A 20877-nucleotide genomic window follows, 5' to 3' on the forward strand; every position below is an offset into this window, starting at 1 on the left:
ATTTCTATTTTGAACTTAATTTAAATTTAATAATCATCTATTAACATTATTTTATAAAAAAACAAATACAGCAATATTTATATGATATTTAAATATAATTAAAAAAATTTAATACAATATATTTATAAAATAAATTAAAAACAAAAATACTTAATTAAAAATAATCAAAGAAAAAAGTATTTTTTATTAATAGGTGATCAAAAAGGGTTAACTCTTTCATAACTTTAATACATGCATTTTTCATTCACTCAAATCAATATTACATGAATTAAGTCTAAACCTTCAAATTCCATTATTTGATTCGAAATCAGTAAATTGTTTGCCATCACAGCACCATACATATAATCTTGTATATATCAAACAAGAATATTAATTAGAGATATTATTACATTTAAATCCATAAATTAAATGCTTGAATTATAAAAATAAAATCCTTCATCATAAATGATTAACAAGAATTACTCACAATAGTATTTCTATATCAATATTTTATTACTATTTTAAATTATATCCTAAATAATTATTTCTTAACTTTTAAATAATTTTTATAATTACATATCTTTATCAAATTATAATAAAAATATATATATGAATATATTTATTCTAAAAGTATTGCGTTTGTAACATATATGAATTTCTCATAATTTAAAAGGAAATAACATTTTATATTATTAATATATTATGATGATATTAAAAAAAAATATAAAAAAATTATTATCTGGTATAAAAAAAAAATATTATAAAATTTATTTTGAATTATATTTAAATTCTTAATTTATATTAAAAATAAAATATTATATTTAATAAATTTATAAATATTTTATAAGATATAAATAATATACTTTTTTATTAATTTCTTTAATTATATAATTAAAAATAATTCTTATTAATTTATATTTTATTAAGATTATTTATATATTAAAAAGTATCTTAATTTATATTAAAAAATAAGCAAATCATATTTAAAAACTATAGTCTTATGAACTTTTTATATCTATTTTATTTATAAATATAAATAATATTATATATATATATATATATATAATATTTTTATATATATTAATTTTTATAATTAATTTAATCATAATAAACCTTATAACGATTAATATTTTGACATTAATTTATTTTTATTAATGCCATAGCCTTTTTATAACTAAATTTCAATTTAATATTTTATATTCTCTTTTTCAGTTTCCATTTTCACATAAGAGTATTATCTATTTTTAATAGCTTAGTCAATATCTTACCTATTTTTAATAAAATTATATTACTTTTTAAAATGCAATTTTAACTTTTATTGATATAGTTTATATGCAGATTCATCTTATTTTTATATTATTTATCTATTTTTATTTTCTTAAAAAATTTATATTCTCTACGAATTTTCTTATAAATTTATTAATTTAACAAAATTTTATGCTTAATTTTTTTTTTTGGTTTGTTCTTTAGCTTATTTAAGTTTCTATTTTTTTAGATTTTTTATTTTTTTTTTAATTTTTTTTACATTTTAATTTATTTTTTGTAGTTCTTCTTCTTTTTATAATTATATAACAATTGTTTCTCATAATTTTAGAAATTCTATTTTTTTTTTTTTTAAATTTATTCTATTTTTGATTTTTTAGTAAATTCTTATTAGCTCTTAAACATATTTCTATTAGTTTATGAAAATAATGTTTACATATATCTTTATTATTATTATTGAAATTAATCACATTTATATTTTTATTTCAAAGTCTAATAATTGATTAAAAAAGTTAAGCATATTTATTTTATTTTACATTTGCGCTTTGTATTCTTTTTATTTTTAATCGTAATTTTCTTACTTATTTTATGCATATTTTTACTAAAATTATTCTATTATTTATCTTCTTATTTAAAATTATTATTCTTTTTATAATAAATACTTAAATTAATAATTGAAATACATACTATGACATATATATATTATATTTTAAATACTTATAAACTTTTTTCTCTTTATTTTATTTCTATTTATTAAGATTTTTAAAAATAGTTATTTCTCTGCATATAACTTTCATTACTTTATAAAAAAAAAATGATAATTTAAAAAAAAAAAATTATATATAAACTTATATTCTTTAGTATGTTTAATCGTTAAATCACTTTATTAAACACTCTGCTATATTTCTAATTATTGCTAATCATTTTTATTATCTTAATTTTCAGCTTAAGAGTTTACTTTTTATGTTACTTAAATTTATTTTTAATTCTTTTTTTAAAAAATTTTAAAGAAATTTTTTATTTATTATTAAAAAAACATTTTTTAATTATTATTCTTAAATTATTTTATGAATAAAAACCTAATTCCTTTTAATTATATAATTTATTTTATCTGATTTTTATTGCAATTTTTATAAACTCAAATAATACTTTTTCATTTATTCATTATTTAATTATTCAATCTTTTATTATCTAATTTACATAATTTATTATATCTATTTATTTATTATAAAAAATTAATATAATAAAATAAACAAAAAATGTTCACTTAATTTTTTCTTTATTTTTGAAACATTTATTTTTAATTAAATATTTTCTAAAGCTTTTATTATTTTTTATCAATAAATTACTACTATTTTTACTTTTAAACTTCTTAATTAATAATATCTTATATTTGTTTAAACTATTATAATAAAAAATAAATAAATAAATAAATAAATAAATAAATAAATAAATAAATAAATAAATAAATAAATAATGATCTGAAATTAATTACATGATTATGTCTACTTTTCTCATATTTAAATTAGCTCTAACTTTCATAATAGCTTTGATTTATTTTTTTAGTTTTTTATGGAGACTTTTTATATTAATATTTATGGATTAACAAAAAAATATAATAAATTATAATTTATAAAAAAAAAAAAAAATTAGTTAAAATATTTTTTTTTAATTCTATTCTATTTTAGTTTACATTACTTTTAGTAGCTTATATTTAGTTTTCAAAATTTTATATTTTTAATAAATCGTAATGTTATTTTTTGGTTAGCTTATTTTAAATTATTTTTTGTCTTAACTTTAAAAAATAAGGAATTTTATTTAATTATTTTATTTTACTTATTTTATTTAAAGCATTTTATCCTATCTTCTTTTTTCGAAATTTTCAGATAGTTATTTAATAGCATCTTCATTTATATTAACTTTATATTATAACATTTTGTATATGTCTTTTTTTTTTTTTTTTTAGATCATATTCGGCTGAATATTTAATAAATAACAGGCTTATAAAGATTTTGGAGAATTTAAAATTAATTTATCTTCATTTTTACTATTGATAACATCTTCTATATTTATTAAATAGTTCACAGTTTCGTTTTACTGTTAAATAGTATTATTAAAATTATTAATTTCTCCTTCTTCTTCTTATTATTAATTATTTTGTTTTTATTATTTATTATGATTCTAAGATTACATTATAATTTTTTTTTAAGGTATAATTTTATTGAGTTTTATTTTTTATTAAAAAATAAAAATATTAAAAGTAAATAAAAAATCTGTTTTTTTATAATTTGAAAATAAAAATATTATAAATAAAATAATTTAATTTAAAATAAAGATTATTTTATATTATATTCTTAATTATTATAAAATCAAATGTTTATTATTGTATTTTTTTTATCCATCCATATTTATTAATAAATTAATATTAATATAAATTTTTAAATATAAAAATTTAATATAATAAATGCTCTAAAGACCTAAAGTAATAAAGCAAATAGTTTAGAATTTGGATGTAAAAAAATAAAACATTATATATGGATATAAAAATTAATTATATTGATAATAAAAATAGAGCACAATAAAATTTTTTAATATTGATAAAAAATAAAGGACAAAAATCTAAATATAAAGTTTATTATATATGACAAAAGATATTGAAATATTTAGAAAATATGTAGAAAATGGATGGGAAGATATATATGAATAATGTTTATTAAATATGACATGTGAAATATTTGATTAAGATTAAGAAATATTTGCAAAAGGTAAAAAATACTTTGATTCATAAATTTTAATCTTTTTATACAATAAAATAAAAAAAGGATCAATAGGAGATAAATTTTATATTATAATTTAAGGCCTAGTAGGTGTATTTTAATAAATAAATTACTCGACATCAGAATAATAAAAAGAACAGGAAAAAGAACAAGAATAAGAATAAGAAAAAGAAGATAAATTACAAGAAGAATAATCATAAGAATAATAATAATTGAATTTTAAATGTATAAGAGTACTTCAAAGTGGAGATAGTTTTGGCGAATTATCTTTAATATATAACGCACCAAGATTAGCAACTTTAAGAACTTTAGAAAAGTCTTATTTAGCAGTTTTATCTAAGTAGAATTTCAAAGAAATACTAAGAGAAAAAGAAGAGTAATAGCTATTAAAAGATATTTAATATTATAGATAATTACCTTATTTTGAAAAACATAATTTTTAATTAGTAAGAGATATTTTTTTGAATGCTTTTAAGTTAAAATTTATAAAAAGTTAAATTGTTTTTTACTTAGGATAAGAAAGTGATGCAGTATATATAATAAAATAAGGAGAATTTATGGTATTTTTATTTTTTGACAAAAACAAGTTTTTTTTTTTTTTTTTTTAAGTTATTTAAATAATTTACTGTAAAAGATAGTTAAACAGATTAACTAAATAAAGAATAGTAAATTCCGAATTCTTATTTTATTAGAAATTTACATTAAAGAAATTAAAGAAAATCTATAAATGTAATTTTTTTTAAAAAAAATATGAAATAAATATTATATATTTTTTTTTGTTAAAAAAAATAATAATGATTTGAACATAATTTTTTTACTTTAATTTTATAATAAACTATATTTATTTATTAGTTAAATAATAATAAAAAAAATTAAAAAGCTAGGTTTATTAGGGTAGGATTAAATGTTTGGTGAAGAAGATATTTTAGATAATTGTAATAGAAGTTTTAGTGTAAAATGTATTTCTTTATACGGAGAACTATTAATGATTAAAAAAGATTAATTTTTTAATAAAATAATGAGTCATTAATAAATTAATCATTAAATTAAGTAAATATGTAAAAATAAAGTTTAAATTATGAAATAGTAAACTAAAAATATTACCTGTTAATTAAATTAATTTAAGTAATATATTTTCGAGAGTAAAGATAATGCGTTTTCAAACAATAATAATAAACTAACCTAGGCATAAAGTAAAATAAACATAATAATAATATAAATATAATATATATATATTTTAAAATATAAATTTAATAAGTAAAGCAAAAAGCTTTAAACCCTCTTAAAAATTAAACAACTAAAAGTTTTTGTTCTATCTATTAGTAATAAAGTAATAGGTAATTACATTATTAGAAAATTAAAAATAAATCATAAATATTATTTAAAAATAGTTAACACATATCTTAATATACATAATTAAATAATAATAATTAAATAGACAATAATAATAATAATATAAATATTTTAAAAGATTAGAAAGATTTAGAGTAGTTTGAATAAAATTATATATTTACCTAGCAATTAATAAAATAAAAATCTAAATAATATGAAAGTATAAAGTCTGATTAACTAGTAATAAATAAAATGTTTAATATATAAGATAATTAAATATTTACAAAATAAGAATTAATGAATAAATTAATAATATAAAGGAAGCCTTAATTACCTACAAACTATTTAGATTAAATGCATAGTGGCTAAAGTCCGAATTAGAATATAAATAAAATAATAAGGAGATTAAGTTAAACATAAGTTCAAAATAATGATAACAATTTAAAGTTAGAACAAGTTTATTTTCTTTCAGAAATATAAAAACAAAGAGTGAATACTTTTTAATCTCTATAAGCTAATTATAATATAATAAGTCCTATAGTGACTGAAAACAAAAATGTCAAAAATTAAAATTCATTTAATATAAATAGTGATTATTTTAATAATAGTATATATTAAGTTAATGATGACTATAGTCATTTAAAAAAGAGATCTAATTCTGATTATATAAATAATAAAAATAGTTAAATAAATTTAATTAAAAGAAATAGTATTTATTAAGATACATTAAATAAAAAATCAACTGTAAATTATATTTAATAAAAATAAAATAGAATTCATTCATCATCAAAATATCCAGTTAAAAACCAAAAAATTTTAAATATTTGATTTGAAAAATAGAATAAATTATAAAAATTATATATATAAATATGAAAATCTAAAATTAATGTTTAATAATAAGATATATAATATATATATATATATATATATTAATTTATATATATTTTAATATATTTATATTTATATATATATATATTTTACTAATTTTTTCATTAAAATATCTTTAACTTATTTATAATTTATAATTTATAAGAAATAATTATAATGATAAACTTTTAATTTGTATTTTTAAAGTTAATATAAAATTTAAATAAAAATTATTAATTTATAAATTGTCTAAAGTATATAAATTTATTTAATAAAAGTATTATTTATTTTTAATAAATATAATACTAAAAATAAGGAATAAAATAAAAATTAATAAAAGGACGAGTTAATTAATAAAAATAATAAAATAAATTATAAAATAATATTATATATATTAATAATTAATATATATATATATATATATATATATATATTTAATAAAATATTTATTAATATTAATTTTATTTTATTGATATTAATTATATTAATATATTTATGTGAATATTAAATTTTTTTAATTTGTCCACAAAAAGATAAATAAAAAAAAGTAAAATAATATTATAATTTATATAAAAATAATAATATTTAATAATAAATAAAAAGAAAAACATAAAAATATTAATTATAATAATAATTATTTTTTATATATATTTAAATAATTAGTATATTATATTGTTAAAAATATTTTATTTGATTTAAATTAATCAAAATGTCATTTCTCACTAAATAAATTAACAGTATTATCATTAAATTATTATTCAAGTTCGAATATTTGATTTTATTTTACAACATTTTAATCTTTAATTTACCAAATTTCATTTTTAGGAAATATTTAAATCCATTAATCAATAATATTTAATATTCTTTTTTATTTTTCTTTTGAAAATTAATAGTTTAATAATAAAAGAGCTAACATTTTATTCTTTATTTAAGCTCTCCATTTTCTTTAGTTTTTCAAATAAGATTACTCATCATTTATTATATTTATTAAAAACTATAAATATTAATTAAGTAATCCATTTTCTTCTATTATATGCAGCACATTATTTACATATGATTTTTAAGTTTTGCATTTTTACTAAATTAATTAATCATAAATTTATTATGGTATTATTTTTTACACACAAAATTCTATAAATTTTGGTATTATTTAGTTTAGTTCTTTTAGTACTGTCCAAATTATTTTCTCATTTTAATTTATTTCTTCTATAAAACTCAAGAAATCATTCTTTATTTAAATTATATTATGACTTATTTAATTAAAGCAAACAAATTTTAGATTAGGCTAATTCATTTTTTTTATATTTTTAATTATTTTATTATTGATTTAATTATATAATTTATTATATGTGTTATTTAGTAAATAAGAAATAAAAATATTATTATAAGAATAATTAAATAATAATATTTTTTTCAATTTTATTATTTAAAAAAAAATGTTTTACTTTTAAATATATAATAATTATATATATCCCAGTCCCTATAATTTAATTTTTAAAATGAATTAATTATATTAATATTCAAAATAAAAATATTAAATTTTTAATTAATTTAAAAACTATATTTATAGTTGTTAAAATAACTAAAATAATTATAAAATTAAAAAAAATAATATTATTATATATTTATAACAAAAATAAAAATTATACTGCGAAAAAAAAAAAAATTAATATATATTTATATTTATAAATATAAAATTAATTTCATAGTTGTTTTTTATAAACATATCATTATAAAGGCAGTTTGTCCGAGTGGTTAAGGAGGGCGACTTAAGATCGTCTGGACGTAGTCCGCGTGGGTTCAAATCCCACAGCTGCCATTTTTTTTTTTTTATAAATATTAATTAATACAATATTATTTTAAAGGATAAATATTAATTATTTTTTAATAGTATTAAAATTATTATATAATAAATATAAAAGCTAAAAATAATTATAATAATTTTTTCTTTATTAAATGTACTTTTTATTATTAAATATTTAATTTATATATAAAATTGAAATTTAATAAAATTCATATATTATTAAAAATTTTAATTAATATTTTATAAACTATTAGTAATATTTTTTTAAAAAAAAAACTATCATTATTAGAAATTCATAAATAAAATGATAATGTCTAAAATAAATCTAAAAATTTATAAACTATATAATTTTAAAAAATTATGATTTAGTTTTTTTTTTTTCTTCTTAATTAAATTTGATTTATAAAATTTTTATAATTTATTTTTAAATATATTTTTATTATTAAAGTTTAAATTAAATAAAGTAAATTTCTTAAAAAAAATTTTGGATTTCTTTATATAAATTTTATTTTATTAAAATTAATAATAGATTATTTTATATATAAAATATTTTTTTTATTTTTAAAATAAATGTAAAAAAACATTTATGTAGTAAATTATTAAAAAGTTAAAAATTTATTTATTATCAAAAAATATATAAAAATAACAAGTATTAGTAATTATATAATTTATATAATAAAATGATATTAATTTCTATTTAAAATATGCTAAAATCAATTTTTTTTATTTAACTTTCATTAACTTTATATTTATATATTTTAATAATAATATTAGCAAATTGATTATAATTAATTATAAGCTTCGTCATTTTTCTAAGACCAATTTTATGTATATAAAGTCATATAATTATTATCAATATCATGATCTTTATTATAATTATAATTTTATTATTTTTATTTTGTTTAAAATGGTATAAATATGTAGTATTATTATTTTTAGTCTTCATTAGATGTATCTATTTACTTCATTTTTTCATAGCATCTGTTATAAGCTAGTTTTTTTGATTTTATTAGAATTTAGTGACTAGTTCTTCAAGTTTTTAAAAAGAAATATTCTCATCTTCTTATAAATCAGGTAATTTAGATAAAATTATGCCATTAACTTAATTAAATTGATTATTATATATTTCTATGAAATGATTATATCTTTCAATTGGATTTTTGATAACATAATATACACTAGATTATTATAAAGATTTTTACATGCTTTTATCAATTTATTAATCGATAATAAAGTGTTTAATATTTATTTTAACTTTTTACATTTATTTTTTTTTTTGGTTTTTTTTAATAATAAAAATTCTGCTTTATTTTTTTTGTTTTATTAATTAAAAAGAATATGAAGAATATGTAAAATTAATTAATTAATATAATTGTCACATATTAATAATGTGATGTCTTAAAAATTATATATAATAAATATTAATACGTATTTTTAAATATGATGTTTATTTTATTTATACTTAATATATCTTTTTTTTAATTTTTTAAAAACGAATAAAAAATAATAAAATTAATATATTTTAATATACTTTTTGTTAATAATCATTTAAAACTCATAAAATAAATAGTATTCTTATTTTAAAAGGATATCTTATTATAAAAATTTTATATTTTTTTTCTTTTTTCTATAAACAAAAAAAAATTCCAAAAAAATTATTTTTAAGAAAAATATATTAAATATATTATTTAAATAATTATAGATATTATGAAAAAATAATATTTAAAATATTTTTTATTATTATAAAATTAAATAAAATTAATTTTATACCAAATATAAGAAGGATAAAATATTCATACAAAAGAAAATTTATATATATATATATATATATATATTATTTTTTAATAATAAATTAAAATTTTTTCCTACTTAATATCAAGTATAAAGTATATTTTTAAGAAATATAAAATATGAAACATAAATCAATTAATAAAAATAAAAAATTAATATTTTTTTTTATGTTTATTAACAAAAATTATAATTTTTTAAAAATGACTAAAATTGTGTAAAAAAGCAAAAATAACAAAAATAATAATTATTTAATTTAATCAAATTAATCTTATTTAATATACTTTTGGCCATTTTTTTCCTGTTACAAGTAATATATCCAATTAACTATTATAAGCGATTCCATTTAATACAAACCCATTTTGTATATAGTATTTATCATCCATATCTTTTTATATTTCTTACGATAATTCTATTAAATTATACAATTTTTCTACAACTCCAGTTTCTAAATTAATAACCAATATATTATTAGTATAATATTGATTAGCCAATAATTTTCCTTTATAAATTTCAAGTCTAAAAAAAATGAAGGAAAAAAAATAAAATAAAAAAGTTAAAATTATATTTAAAAAAAAAAAATACTCATTCAAATATTTATAAACTTTTTTATGTTTATCTACAACTTTAATCTTTTTAATGAATTTAAAGTTTGTAGGATCAACAAAATAAATATATTCAGTTCCATCACTAATAATAAAATAATCTTAATAAAGTGCAATACCCCATCCTTCTTATATTTATTCAGGTAAATCGATATTATTATCTTCTTTTTTTTACAATAGTTTATCAAAAACTAACACTTTTCTTTCTAACCAAGTTAAAAGATAAATTTTATCATTATAAAGAACAGAACCTTCTGCAAAATAAGTTTTATTTAATTTTTCTGAAACATTATAAACATTATAAATTTAATTCAATTGATTGCTATTACTATCAAAATGTAAATAATGAATAGAAGATTAATTATATAAGCCTACACTTTCCAATAAATTATTATTATCTAAAAACATTAACCCTTACGTGAAATAATTTGAATCTCTATAATATGTTTTAACTACTTCATAACTATTCCTATAGATTCTTGGTTTTTATTTTTTTTATTCATTATTTTATAATTATATATAATATATAATGAAAGAAATTATTAATGCTCCTAAAGATAAAAGAAAGATAAAGCATTTTTTTCCAAATATATCTATTGTTGAAATATTTTGTTTTTATTTAATTTAAGTTTTCTTTTTCATTTTATTTATTTATAAAAATAGTAGTATATATAAATATTTGTTTTGATAAATATAATTATAATATTTTATTTTAAAATACTCAAAATAAAAACAAACGCATAAACATAAAATATTTTAAAATAAAAATAGCCCCATAATTAATTATATGAAATAAGATATATTAATTAATATCAAGATCCACAGGCAAAACATTCTTCATCATCATATTCCCATTTACCTTTAGAATTTTTTTTTTTTTTTCTAAGAGGACAAACTTAATCTTCAGGTTATTAAGTATTAAGTTAAATATTTTCTTTTTCATCAATTTTTAATTTTTTAATTGGATCTTCACTAAATTTCTCAGGATTATTTTCATCTAATTCTTTTTATTTATTATTTTTTTAAACTTATATATCTCCAGCATTTTTAAGTAGACTTTCGACATCTAAAGTGAATTTTATAGGATCAGCAGCAGGTCTACTTCTAAGATAATACATACCTTTATAAATTTTAAAATAAGATAAAAAAATAAAAATTAAATACCTGTTTTTAATCCTTTTTCCCAAGCATAAAAATGCATAGAAGTCATTTTGGAATAACTAGGTTCTGAAATATGAATATTAAGAGATTAAGATTAATCAATAAATGGACTCCTTGACAAAGCTAAATTAATAATGGCCTTTTGTGAAACTTCCCAAACAGTTTTATAAATATCCTTCAAACTTTCAGGAATTTCTTATATTTATTAAACAGATCCATTATAAGCCAGTAGTTAATTCTTAACACTAGGAGTCCATTGATTTATTTTAATTAAATCTTAAACAAGATGAGGATTAACACAAACAAATTCACCCGCGAGTACTCTTCTTGTATATAAATTAGAAGTATAAGGTTCAAAAGATTCACAATTTCCTAAAATTTAAGAAGTAGAAGCAGTTGGCATAGGAGCTATTAAAAGAGAATTTCTCATACCATATTTTTATATTTTACTTTTTAAAGAATCCCAATCATAACCACATTTATGAGGTTTATAATTCCATAAATCAAACTACAATTTACCCTAAGAAGCAGGGGAGCCTACAAAAGAGGCATAACATCCATCTTTTATAGCCAATTCCATGGATGCTTCACAAGCTCCATAATAAATAGTTTCAAAGATTTTTTCATTGATTTCTAAGGCTTTTTCACTTTCGAAAGAAACTTTAAGCTTCATGAAGGCATCAGCAAGTCCTTAAACACCTATTCCAATAGGTCTATGTTTCATATTGGATAATCTGGCCTAAGGAACTGGATAGTAATTTTCATCAATAACTCTGTTTAAGTTAAAAGTGACTATTTTTGATATTTCGTACAATTTATTATATTCGAAATATGAATTTTCATTATCTTCAACAACAAATTTTTATAAAGAAATAGAAGCCAAATTACATACAGCAATTTCATCTGGTGAAGTATATTCAATAATTTCAGTACACAAATTTGAACTTCTAATAGTCCCCAAATTTTATTAATTACTTTTTCTATTACAAGCATCTTTATATAACATATAAGGAGTTCCAGTTTCTATTTAAGAATCAATAATATCTTGCCAAAGTTCTCTGGCTTTAATTCTTTTTCTTCCTTTTCCTTCTCTTTCATATTTCTCGTAGAGTTTTTCAAATTCTTCTCCCCAAACATCAGGTAAACCTAAACATTCATTAGGGCACATCAAAGTCCAATGTTCATCTGCAATAACTCTTCTCATAAAAATATCAGGAATCCATAACGCATAGAAAAGATCTCTTGCTCTTTGCTCTTCTTTTCCATGATTTTTTTTTAATTATAAAAAATCGAAAACATCAGCATGCCAAGGTTCCAAATATATAGCAAATGATCCTTTTCTTTTGCCACCTCCTTAGTCTACATATCTGGCTGTATCATTAAACACTTTTAACATCGGAATAATTCCATTAGAATGTCCATTAGTTCCTCTAATATAACTATCTTAAGATCTTATATTATGAACTGAAACACCTATTCCTCCCGCACTCTTAGATATTAAAGCACATTATTTCAATGTATCATATATGCCTTCAATTGAATCACTCTACATAGTCAATAAGAAACAACTACTCATCTAAGGGTTTGGAGATCCTGCGTTAAATAAAGTAGGAGTTGCATGAGTGAACCATTTTTCACTCATTAAATTGTAAGTTCTGAATGCACTTTATAAGTCTCTTTTGTGGATACCTATGGAAACTCTCATTAACATAGTTTAGGGTCTTTCCACAATTTTTCCGTGAATTTTTAAAAGATAAGATCTTTCTAAAGTCTTGAAACCAAAAAAGTCATAAGTATAATCTCTTTCATAGTTTATTTATTATTGGATTAAGTCAGCATTTTCAATTACTATTTAATATACATCATCAGCTATAAGACTAGCTTTTCTATCTATTTATTTAATTTTATATATTTAAAAAAAATAAAAATATTTAAATTACTTTGATTATCTTTGTAATTATATAAATCTTATATAGTCTCAACAAAAGTTTCCTTTGTTTCTTTATGTAAATTAGATACTGCAATACGAGCAGCCAATAAAGAATAATGAGGATGTATTATATTCATATAGGCACATGTTTCAGCTGATAATTCATCTAAAGTTGTCGTATGAACTCCTTAATACATTCCTTTTACGACTTTTTAGATTATTAAATCCATGTTTACATAATTTCTATCTAAACCAAATGCTAATCTTTCGATTCTTTCTTTGATTTTTACAAGATCAATTGGTTATTATTCGTTTTTACGATTCAATACAGAAGTTACCCCTTTTTCTATTAAAAGTTAATTAAGTTCTTCGATTGATAAAATATGATGATCTTCCACTTTTTATTGTTTTTTTAATTATTTTTTTTAAATATAGAATTTTTTTTTTACTTTAGTTTTTTTTTTATTTTATTTAAGAATCTTTATTTTCTCTTGTTTTTTTTTTTCTTTTTTATAATATTTATATTATTATTTTATGTATTTATTATTTTATTAAAAATATTTTATATATATTTTTTATTTTTAATAAAATTTGCGCTATTTTTTCGCGCTTTTATATTTTAAAATAAAATGAATTCTTAAACAAAAATATATAAAATAAGAAGTATTTAACTTAACAAAAACCAAATAAGTAATATATATTTTTATGATTTTTTATTTTATCGAATAAACTAATATAATAATACTATTTTTTTTGTTGTTTTTTTTTCAGTTAAACTTAATAATCATTAAAATTTAATAATTTTTTAAAAAATTAAGATAATAGTATTAGTAATTTACTTTAAATTTAAAAAAAATAAAAATTATTTAATAATTTAAAAAAATAAAAAATAAATTTTTAAATTTAAGGAAAATGCACATATTTTTTTAATGTTTTACTTTTGTATATTATAAAAAAAAAAAACTATTTTAAAAATAAATTTAATTCCGCTCTAAAAATTATTTATTTGAATTAATTTAAGGAAAATATTAATAAAAATAAAATATTATTTTTATATTATTAAAAAATAAAATTCCATATTATAAATTATCAAAATACTAGTTTTCGGATGAATTAAAATAATATTCTCAATAGAAAATTCATTTACATTTTTTATAATATATTGTATTGAAATATATTGAAAGATTTCGAATATAAAAATATTAAAAGTTAATGTTAAAAGAAATCTAAAATTTAATAATAAATAATATAAAAGAGATAATATATAAAATTTAAAACAAATAACTGATTGCTAAATAAATAAAAAAAAAATTAAAAAATGAAATCTTATTATTAAATAATTATTACAGAATAAAGAAAATTGTAAATTTTTGTTTTTTAAAAATTTCAATATAACAAATAAAATGTTAATTATTTTTTTTATATATATATTATTTTTTAAGACTTAATCAAAAATAAAAAAAAGATCTAAATCCATTTTTTCAATTAAGTTTGTAAAAATATATTAAAAAAAAACAGTTCCAACAACAATATATATATAAAAAAAACATTCGAACAATAATATATATAAAAAAAATTACATTTGTTAAAAAGAATTTAAAATAAAATCATTTATTATTATCACAATCTAAAATTAATTAATAAGTTTAAAAATATAAAAAATAGTAAATTTATTTATTTAGATTATATTCATAACAGTTTTGATTATTATTATTATTATCTCGAAAAATATTATTTAATATTTAACAAAAAATTAAAATTTTATAACATTTTGTATTCTTTTATATTATTTAAAGGAGTTATTCCAACTATTTTTTCATTTTTTTTATAAATATTCAAATAATAAATATAATTTTTTATTTCTAAATTTTATATAAGCATTTATTTTTAATTAATAATATTTTGAACGTTATTCAAATTTATTCATTCAAATTTTTTATTAAAAATATATTTTAATAATAAATAAAAAGTATTACAATTAAATAAAAAAAATAAAAACAATTAAAATTAATATTTATAAAATATATAATGTAAATTAAAGAAATCTAAAATTCTTTTACATATAATAAAGAAAATCAATAAGCAAATAATTAAAAATAATATATTGAAAAAACAAATAATGGTTGCATTGAAAATAAATATGTTACAAAAGATCTTTAATAATACTAATATTAACTAGATTAATACAAAAAATAATAATAAAAAACTCCATTTGAAATAAATGTAAATAACAAAAAAATAAAGAAATATTTTTTAAAAAATAATTAGAATTATTTATAAAAAACTAATAAAATAAATACAAAATAGATGAAAAATATAAATGTTATTAAAATTTTAATAGAAAAAAAGAAGTACAAGTACAGGTTTTGAAAAAGTAGAAAATATAATTAATGAATTTACAATTGAGAACAAACGGTTATTTTATAATAACGATTTTTAAAGTTAGTAACCTAGTAATTAAAACAAAATAATAATATAGAATAATTATCAGCTATAAAGGAATAATAATTTAATAATAAAAGATTATGCATATAATCACAACTTATTTAACACTAGTATAGCTATAGCTTCCAAATAAATGTATGCACCAATAGAAATGGAAGAAATAGATATAAAACATATAAGTAAGCCATAATACGTATCCAAATATGCAAAAGAAATAATATAATATATGTCATAAAAAGATGTAAAAATATACTTAATATAACAAAAATAATTAACAAAAAAAAAATAGCAATAATATATTTGTAAAACATAATACTTTGAGATGGGCTATTAAAATTATTTAAATAGCAAAATAAGGTCAATTTTGATAGATTGGCTAGTAGATGTACATTTAAAATTTAATTTATTAACTGAAACATTATTTTTGGCAGTGAATATAATAGATAGGTACCTAGAAGTATAAAAAGATATCGAAAAGTCAAAATTTTAACTTTTAGGAATAGGAGCAATGTAAATAGCATGTAAATATGAAGAAATATATGCCCCTTAAATAAAAGATTTCATATTTATATGTGATAATGCATATTCAAAATAAGACTTATTATAATATGAGGGAAATATTCTTCAAGCCTTATAGTTTAATATAACTACACCTTCATCTTTTAGGTTTTTGGAAAGATATGCGAGAATTGCTGAATTTAATAAGAAATAATTCCTTATGGCACTTTATTTTTTAGAAATATCTCTTGTAGACTATTAAGGAATCTGTTTTAGACCTTCTGAAATGGCTTGTGGAGCTATATATGTTGTTAATTTTATTTCTAATAAAAAATAAAAATGGAATTCTTGTTTATAAAGAAATACTAATTATGATATTTTTTAACTTAAAAATGCAATAAAATGTATAGTATAAATTAATAAGAAAGCTGAAAATAATTTTAATGTGAATAAAGAAAAATAACTTAATGCAGTTAAGAGAAAATTTTCACATTAAAGATATTAAAATGTATATTCTATTGTTTAAAGTAATTAAGAAATAATATAAAATATTGATTTGTGAATATATATTTAAATATTTATTTTATGTTTTATATATAAAAATATTATAAATTTATTACTTTGGTTTAGTATCAATAAATAATAATTAAAGTTTTAATTTCAGTTTTAAAATATATACAATAAAGTTTTTGTTGTTGTTGTAAAGTATTATTAGAATAATAAATAAATATTATAAATTTGTTTATTATATAATTATTTTAAAATTAATATTTAAAGGTAAAGTAAAAAATATTAAACATTTTAAATACTATAATAATATAAAAAGTTCAAATTACTAATATTTAAAAAAAAAATTAATTTAATGTTTAAATAAAAAAATATCCAAACAGAATAATAAATAAAGGGCTTATTTTAGTCATATAAAGAAAAATATAAATTAAATTTATAAATTAATTTATATAACTATAGTAGCTTTGATGTTTTAAATACATATTTTTTATTTCTGCCTTTATATACACATTTTTACTTATTTTTAAATGAAAATTAAGTCTTAGATTATTATAAAAATATAATAATATTATTATCAGATTAAATAATAAAAAAAAAAAATTATTTATAATAAATTAAAGATTTTCTAAATTAATTTTATAACTTATTATTTTAAGAAAAAATAAATTTTAGCTATTTATTAATTGACTTTTATAAAAAATAAAATTAAACTTATTATTAATGCTGACACATTAAAAATTTATGTTAATTTTCATTATAATAGTTAGTATTCGTTTTATAATTAAATTAAAAAAATATAAAAATAAAATTCGAAAAAAAGTCTTATATTCTAATTTTCATAGCTAGTTTTTATACTATTATGTGAAATATTATTGTCCTAATTTTTAAGAACTAATCAAATTTTATTGTACTTAAGGCGTTTAGAATAAAAAGTTCTTATTTTAATTTAAATAATTATTTTAATCATAAATAGGTTTGTTAATACTTTAGATATTTGTAGAAGCAGAATTAAAGTTACTTACAAAAAAACTATTATTATTAGGAAATTATTAATTAAATTTGAACGGCGTATTATATTAATTATTAGAAAAATTATCATTTTAATTAGAAATTATAATTATATTTTATTATTAAGAATTTCGTGTTTCTTCTTTATCCATACATTCTTAACATACAACACATTTTTCATTATTTTTATAAGCTCTTAAATTATTACAGTCTTAATTCATACATACATCTTCTGCTTAAACATATAATTGTTGATTTACAATAAAATCTTACATTTAATATAATTAAATATCTTATTATTATTTTTATTTTTATTATGATTAAAATTTTTATAATTTATCTTTATATTCATTTGCTTATAATTACTCTTTTTTTAAAGTTTCGTTTATAATTTAGTATTTTTAACTCACTTCTTAAAAATAATCATATAAGGCATAATTAACTGGTGATATTTTTATTTGATTATATGAATATATTGATTAACATATTTTACATGTAAATTTTGATTATTTTTTCATTTAATCTGTTATACATTATTCACAAAATGTATGACCGCATAATAAAACTCTTGGAATAATTTCCTACTAATTCCATTCATAAAAACATATTGAACAACAACTCATAATATAGATTAATAAATTTAATTTTTAAAAATATTTTTTTTTATAAAATTTATTTAATTATAAAATTTTTATAAATTATATAATATATTTGTTATATTTTATTTATGTTAAAATTTAATTTATATTAATTTATATTTTTATCAAAATATTTTTTTAATGTTTTTTTATAAATTTTATTTTATTTATCATCTTTGAAAAAATGCTTTTAATTTAATCATATTAAATTATAATTATTAGTTAGTTTAATAAATACATATGTTTTCTCTACTAATATTCAAATTTAAATACAAAAATAATTATATTATATTATTTTGTTTAATTTACCATATAATATAAACTTTAAAAGTTTTAATTGAATAATAAATAAAAAGTATTGTCAAATATTTATAAATTATAAACAAATTCTAAAGAAATAAATTTTTTGATTTAAAATATAATACAGATAGCTTAATAGTATAAGCTAAAAATAGAAAAAATATTTTTAATATTTATATTATAAATTATATTTAAGCAATAATTTTTAAAATTAAATTAAAAACAACTTAATATGATTTAAAAAATTAAACACAAAAATAAAACATTATATAAAAAAATAAAAATATTATAAACTTATTTAAACATCAAAATATAATTAAAATAATAAATATAAATCCTATTCAGTAAAAAAAATGATAAATAACTAAATAATAAAGCATAAAAAATAAAATAGCATTTATATTAGAATATAATTATTAACAATAATATTTATAAAATAAAATAATATATTAATAGTTTTATTATATTAATATTTTTATTAATAATATTGCTTTTATTTAAAATTAATAAAAATATATTAAATATTATCTGATCTTGAAAAAAATAATAATATTAATAAACAAATAATAAATTTTAAATAAAAAAATATAATATAATATTATATTATATCTTTTAATAATTTTTTTTTTTAAAATAAATTAAATATAAAAAAAATGTTCTAACAACCTCAAGCTGACATATTAGCAATGCCTGATTCTTAAGATTTTATGAACAATTAATAAATAACTACCGGAACAACAATTATGGCTGTAGTATATGATGGTGGAGTATTAATCGGAGCTGATTCACGTACATCTTCTGGCTAATACATAGTAGATAGAGTTGCTGATAAATTAGATTATGTACACGATCGTATTTTTTGTTTAAGAAGTGGAAGTGCAGCTGATACTTAAACATTATGTACTTATGTACGTTATTATATAGACGTTCACACAGTAGAATCTGGCAGAAGGCCTGCAGTAAAAACAGCTGCTAAGTTATTTTAAAATATGATTTATGAATACAAAGACAATCTTTCAGCAGCCGTTATTGTTGCAGGAGTAGATGACTTATTAGGACCTTAAATTTATAATGTTAATCCAAACGGAAGTATTTTTAAATAATAATGTGCTACTGGAGGAAGTGGTAGTGGTTATATTTATGGATTTGTAGATTCAAATTTCAAAGAAAATATGAGCCTTGATGAAGCCAAAAAATTTATCAAATAAGCAATTTCACTTAGTATGAGTCGTGATGGATCGTCTGGAGGTATAATGCGATTAATGAATATCACTAAAGAAAAAGTTGAGCGTGAATTTGTAGATTTAAAGGATTTGCCTTATCGTTTATATTGATTTTTTATTTTATTTTATTTTTTGATAATATTATTTATTTGATTATTTTATATTGTTTTTTTTCTTTTTTTTTTTAGTTTTAAAAAAAAAAAAAACTAAAATAATTCAATATAGCAAAATATAAACTCATATTTTTTTTTATATAATTTATTATCATTTTTATTTCTATTCGGGTATAATATAAAAATAAATTAGTGTATTACTTTGCTAACATATCAATTAATATTAAAATTAATTTTATTAAGAGAATAATTTATCTAGTTAATAATTAGAATAATTTATACATAAATGTTATAGTTTATATTAGTATATTTATAAATAAAATTATTCTTTCGAACAAAAAAAAAAAAAAAGCAATATTAAATTTTTTTTTAAAAAAAATACGATTTCAATTAAATATGACATCTTAATTAATATATTTTTATATTAAGTTTATTCTTTTGAACTTTTTATTATTTCTAGAAGCAATCAAAGTATTTAAATTTTTGGATTAATTTCCCTTTTATTCATTCAAAAGTTTAATACTTTCATGTCCTGAATTAATTTATTTAATAAAACTTTTATAATCTTATTTAATAATTTATTTAACTTGTGTCTGATTATCGATTTCCTTAAAACCATTTTGTTATAAGCATTAT

The 20877-nt window shown here is 15.8% G+C and overlaps 3 protein-coding genes and 1 non-coding gene across 4 annotated transcripts, besides 28 other annotated features; 2 read left to right on the forward strand and 2 right to left on the reverse strand. All coding sequences in view use genetic code 6, as the record gives it.

The window, feature by feature from the left end:
- The first annotated feature begins 1004 nt into the window (after positions 1 to 1004).
- Positions 1005 to 1060: a microsatellite.
- Positions 1033 to 1068: a microsatellite.
- Positions 1037 to 1079: a microsatellite.
- A 496-nt stretch (positions 1080 to 1575) lies between these two features.
- Positions 1576 to 1628: a microsatellite.
- A 1023-nt stretch (positions 1629 to 2651) lies between these two features.
- Positions 2652 to 2719: a microsatellite.
- Positions 2720 to 3053: 334 nt separating this feature from the next.
- Positions 3054 to 3089: a microsatellite.
- Positions 3090 to 4148: 1059 nt separating this feature from the next.
- Positions 4149 to 4192: a microsatellite.
- A 2060-nt stretch (positions 4193 to 6252) lies between these two features.
- Positions 6253 to 6327: a microsatellite.
- Positions 6253 to 6329: a microsatellite.
- Positions 6330 to 6600: 271 nt separating this feature from the next.
- Positions 6601 to 6652: a microsatellite.
- A 7-nt stretch (positions 6653 to 6659) lies between these two features.
- Positions 6660 to 6726: a microsatellite.
- Positions 6664 to 6704: a microsatellite.
- A 41-nt stretch (positions 6727 to 6767) lies between the features above and the next one.
- Positions 6768 to 6817: a microsatellite.
- Positions 6770 to 6820: a microsatellite.
- Positions 6821 to 7955: 1135 nt separating this feature from the next.
- IMG5_114700 lies at positions 7956 to 8037 on the forward strand. Its single transcript has one exon. It is a non-coding gene; the product is annotated as a tRNA-Leu (tRNA).
- A 384-nt stretch (positions 8038 to 8421) lies between these two features.
- Positions 8422 to 8462: a microsatellite.
- A 1370-nt stretch (positions 8463 to 9832) lies between these two features.
- Positions 9833 to 9857: a microsatellite.
- A 213-nt stretch (positions 9858 to 10070) lies between these two features.
- IMG5_114710 (hypothetical protein) lies at positions 10071 to 10823 on the reverse strand (the record flags this gene model as incomplete). The annotated part of the gene is made up of 2 exons (XM_004034700.1): positions 10071 to 10329; positions 10396 to 10823. 2 exons carry the CDS (start codon positions 10821 to 10823, stop codon positions 10071 to 10073), a joined length of 687 nt encoding a protein of 228 aa, XP_004034748.1.
- Positions 10824 to 11022: 199 nt separating this feature from the next.
- Positions 11023 to 11065: a microsatellite.
- A 36-nt stretch (positions 11066 to 11101) lies between these two features.
- IMG5_114720 (ribonucleoside-diphosphate large, putative) lies at positions 11102 to 13736 on the reverse strand (the record flags this gene model as incomplete). The annotated part of the gene is made up of 3 exons (XM_004034701.1): positions 11102 to 11535; positions 11580 to 13466; positions 13517 to 13736. 3 exons carry the CDS (start codon positions 13734 to 13736, stop codon positions 11228 to 11230), a joined length of 2415 nt encoding a protein of 804 aa, XP_004034749.1. The 3' UTR covers positions 11102 to 11227.
- A 207-nt stretch (positions 13737 to 13943) lies between these two features.
- Positions 13944 to 13976: a microsatellite.
- A 1027-nt stretch (positions 13977 to 15003) lies between these two features.
- Positions 15004 to 15082: a microsatellite.
- Positions 15005 to 15082: a microsatellite.
- A 657-nt stretch (positions 15083 to 15739) lies between these two features.
- Positions 15740 to 15801: a microsatellite.
- A 1579-nt stretch (positions 15802 to 17380) lies between these two features.
- Positions 17381 to 17409: a microsatellite.
- A 486-nt stretch (positions 17410 to 17895) lies between these two features.
- Positions 17896 to 17931: a microsatellite.
- A 680-nt stretch (positions 17932 to 18611) lies between these two features.
- Positions 18612 to 18660: a microsatellite.
- Positions 18631 to 18680: a microsatellite.
- Positions 18681 to 19143: 463 nt separating this feature from the next.
- Positions 19144 to 19194: a microsatellite.
- A 156-nt stretch (positions 19195 to 19350) lies between these two features.
- Positions 19351 to 19386: a microsatellite.
- A 56-nt stretch (positions 19387 to 19442) lies between these two features.
- Positions 19443 to 19496: a microsatellite.
- Positions 19497 to 19558: 62 nt separating this feature from the next.
- On the forward strand, positions 19559 to 20287 carry IMG5_114730 (proteasome subunit y, putative; the record flags this gene model as incomplete). The annotated part of the gene is made up of 1 exon (XM_004034702.1): positions 19559 to 20287. The coding sequence occupies one exon, from the start codon at positions 19559 to 19561 to the stop codon at positions 20237 to 20239; it is 681 nt and encodes a 226-aa protein (XP_004034750.1). The 3' UTR covers positions 20240 to 20287.
- Positions 20288 to 20877: the final 590 nt, after the last annotated feature.

The sequence above is a fragment of the Ichthyophthirius multifiliis genome (assembly GCF_000220395.1).
Source record: "Ichthyophthirius multifiliis unplaced genomic scaffold scaff_1120509250935, whole genome shotgun sequence".
NCBI lineage: Eukaryota > Ciliophora > Oligohymenophorea > Hymenostomatida > Ichthyophthirius > Ichthyophthirius multifiliis.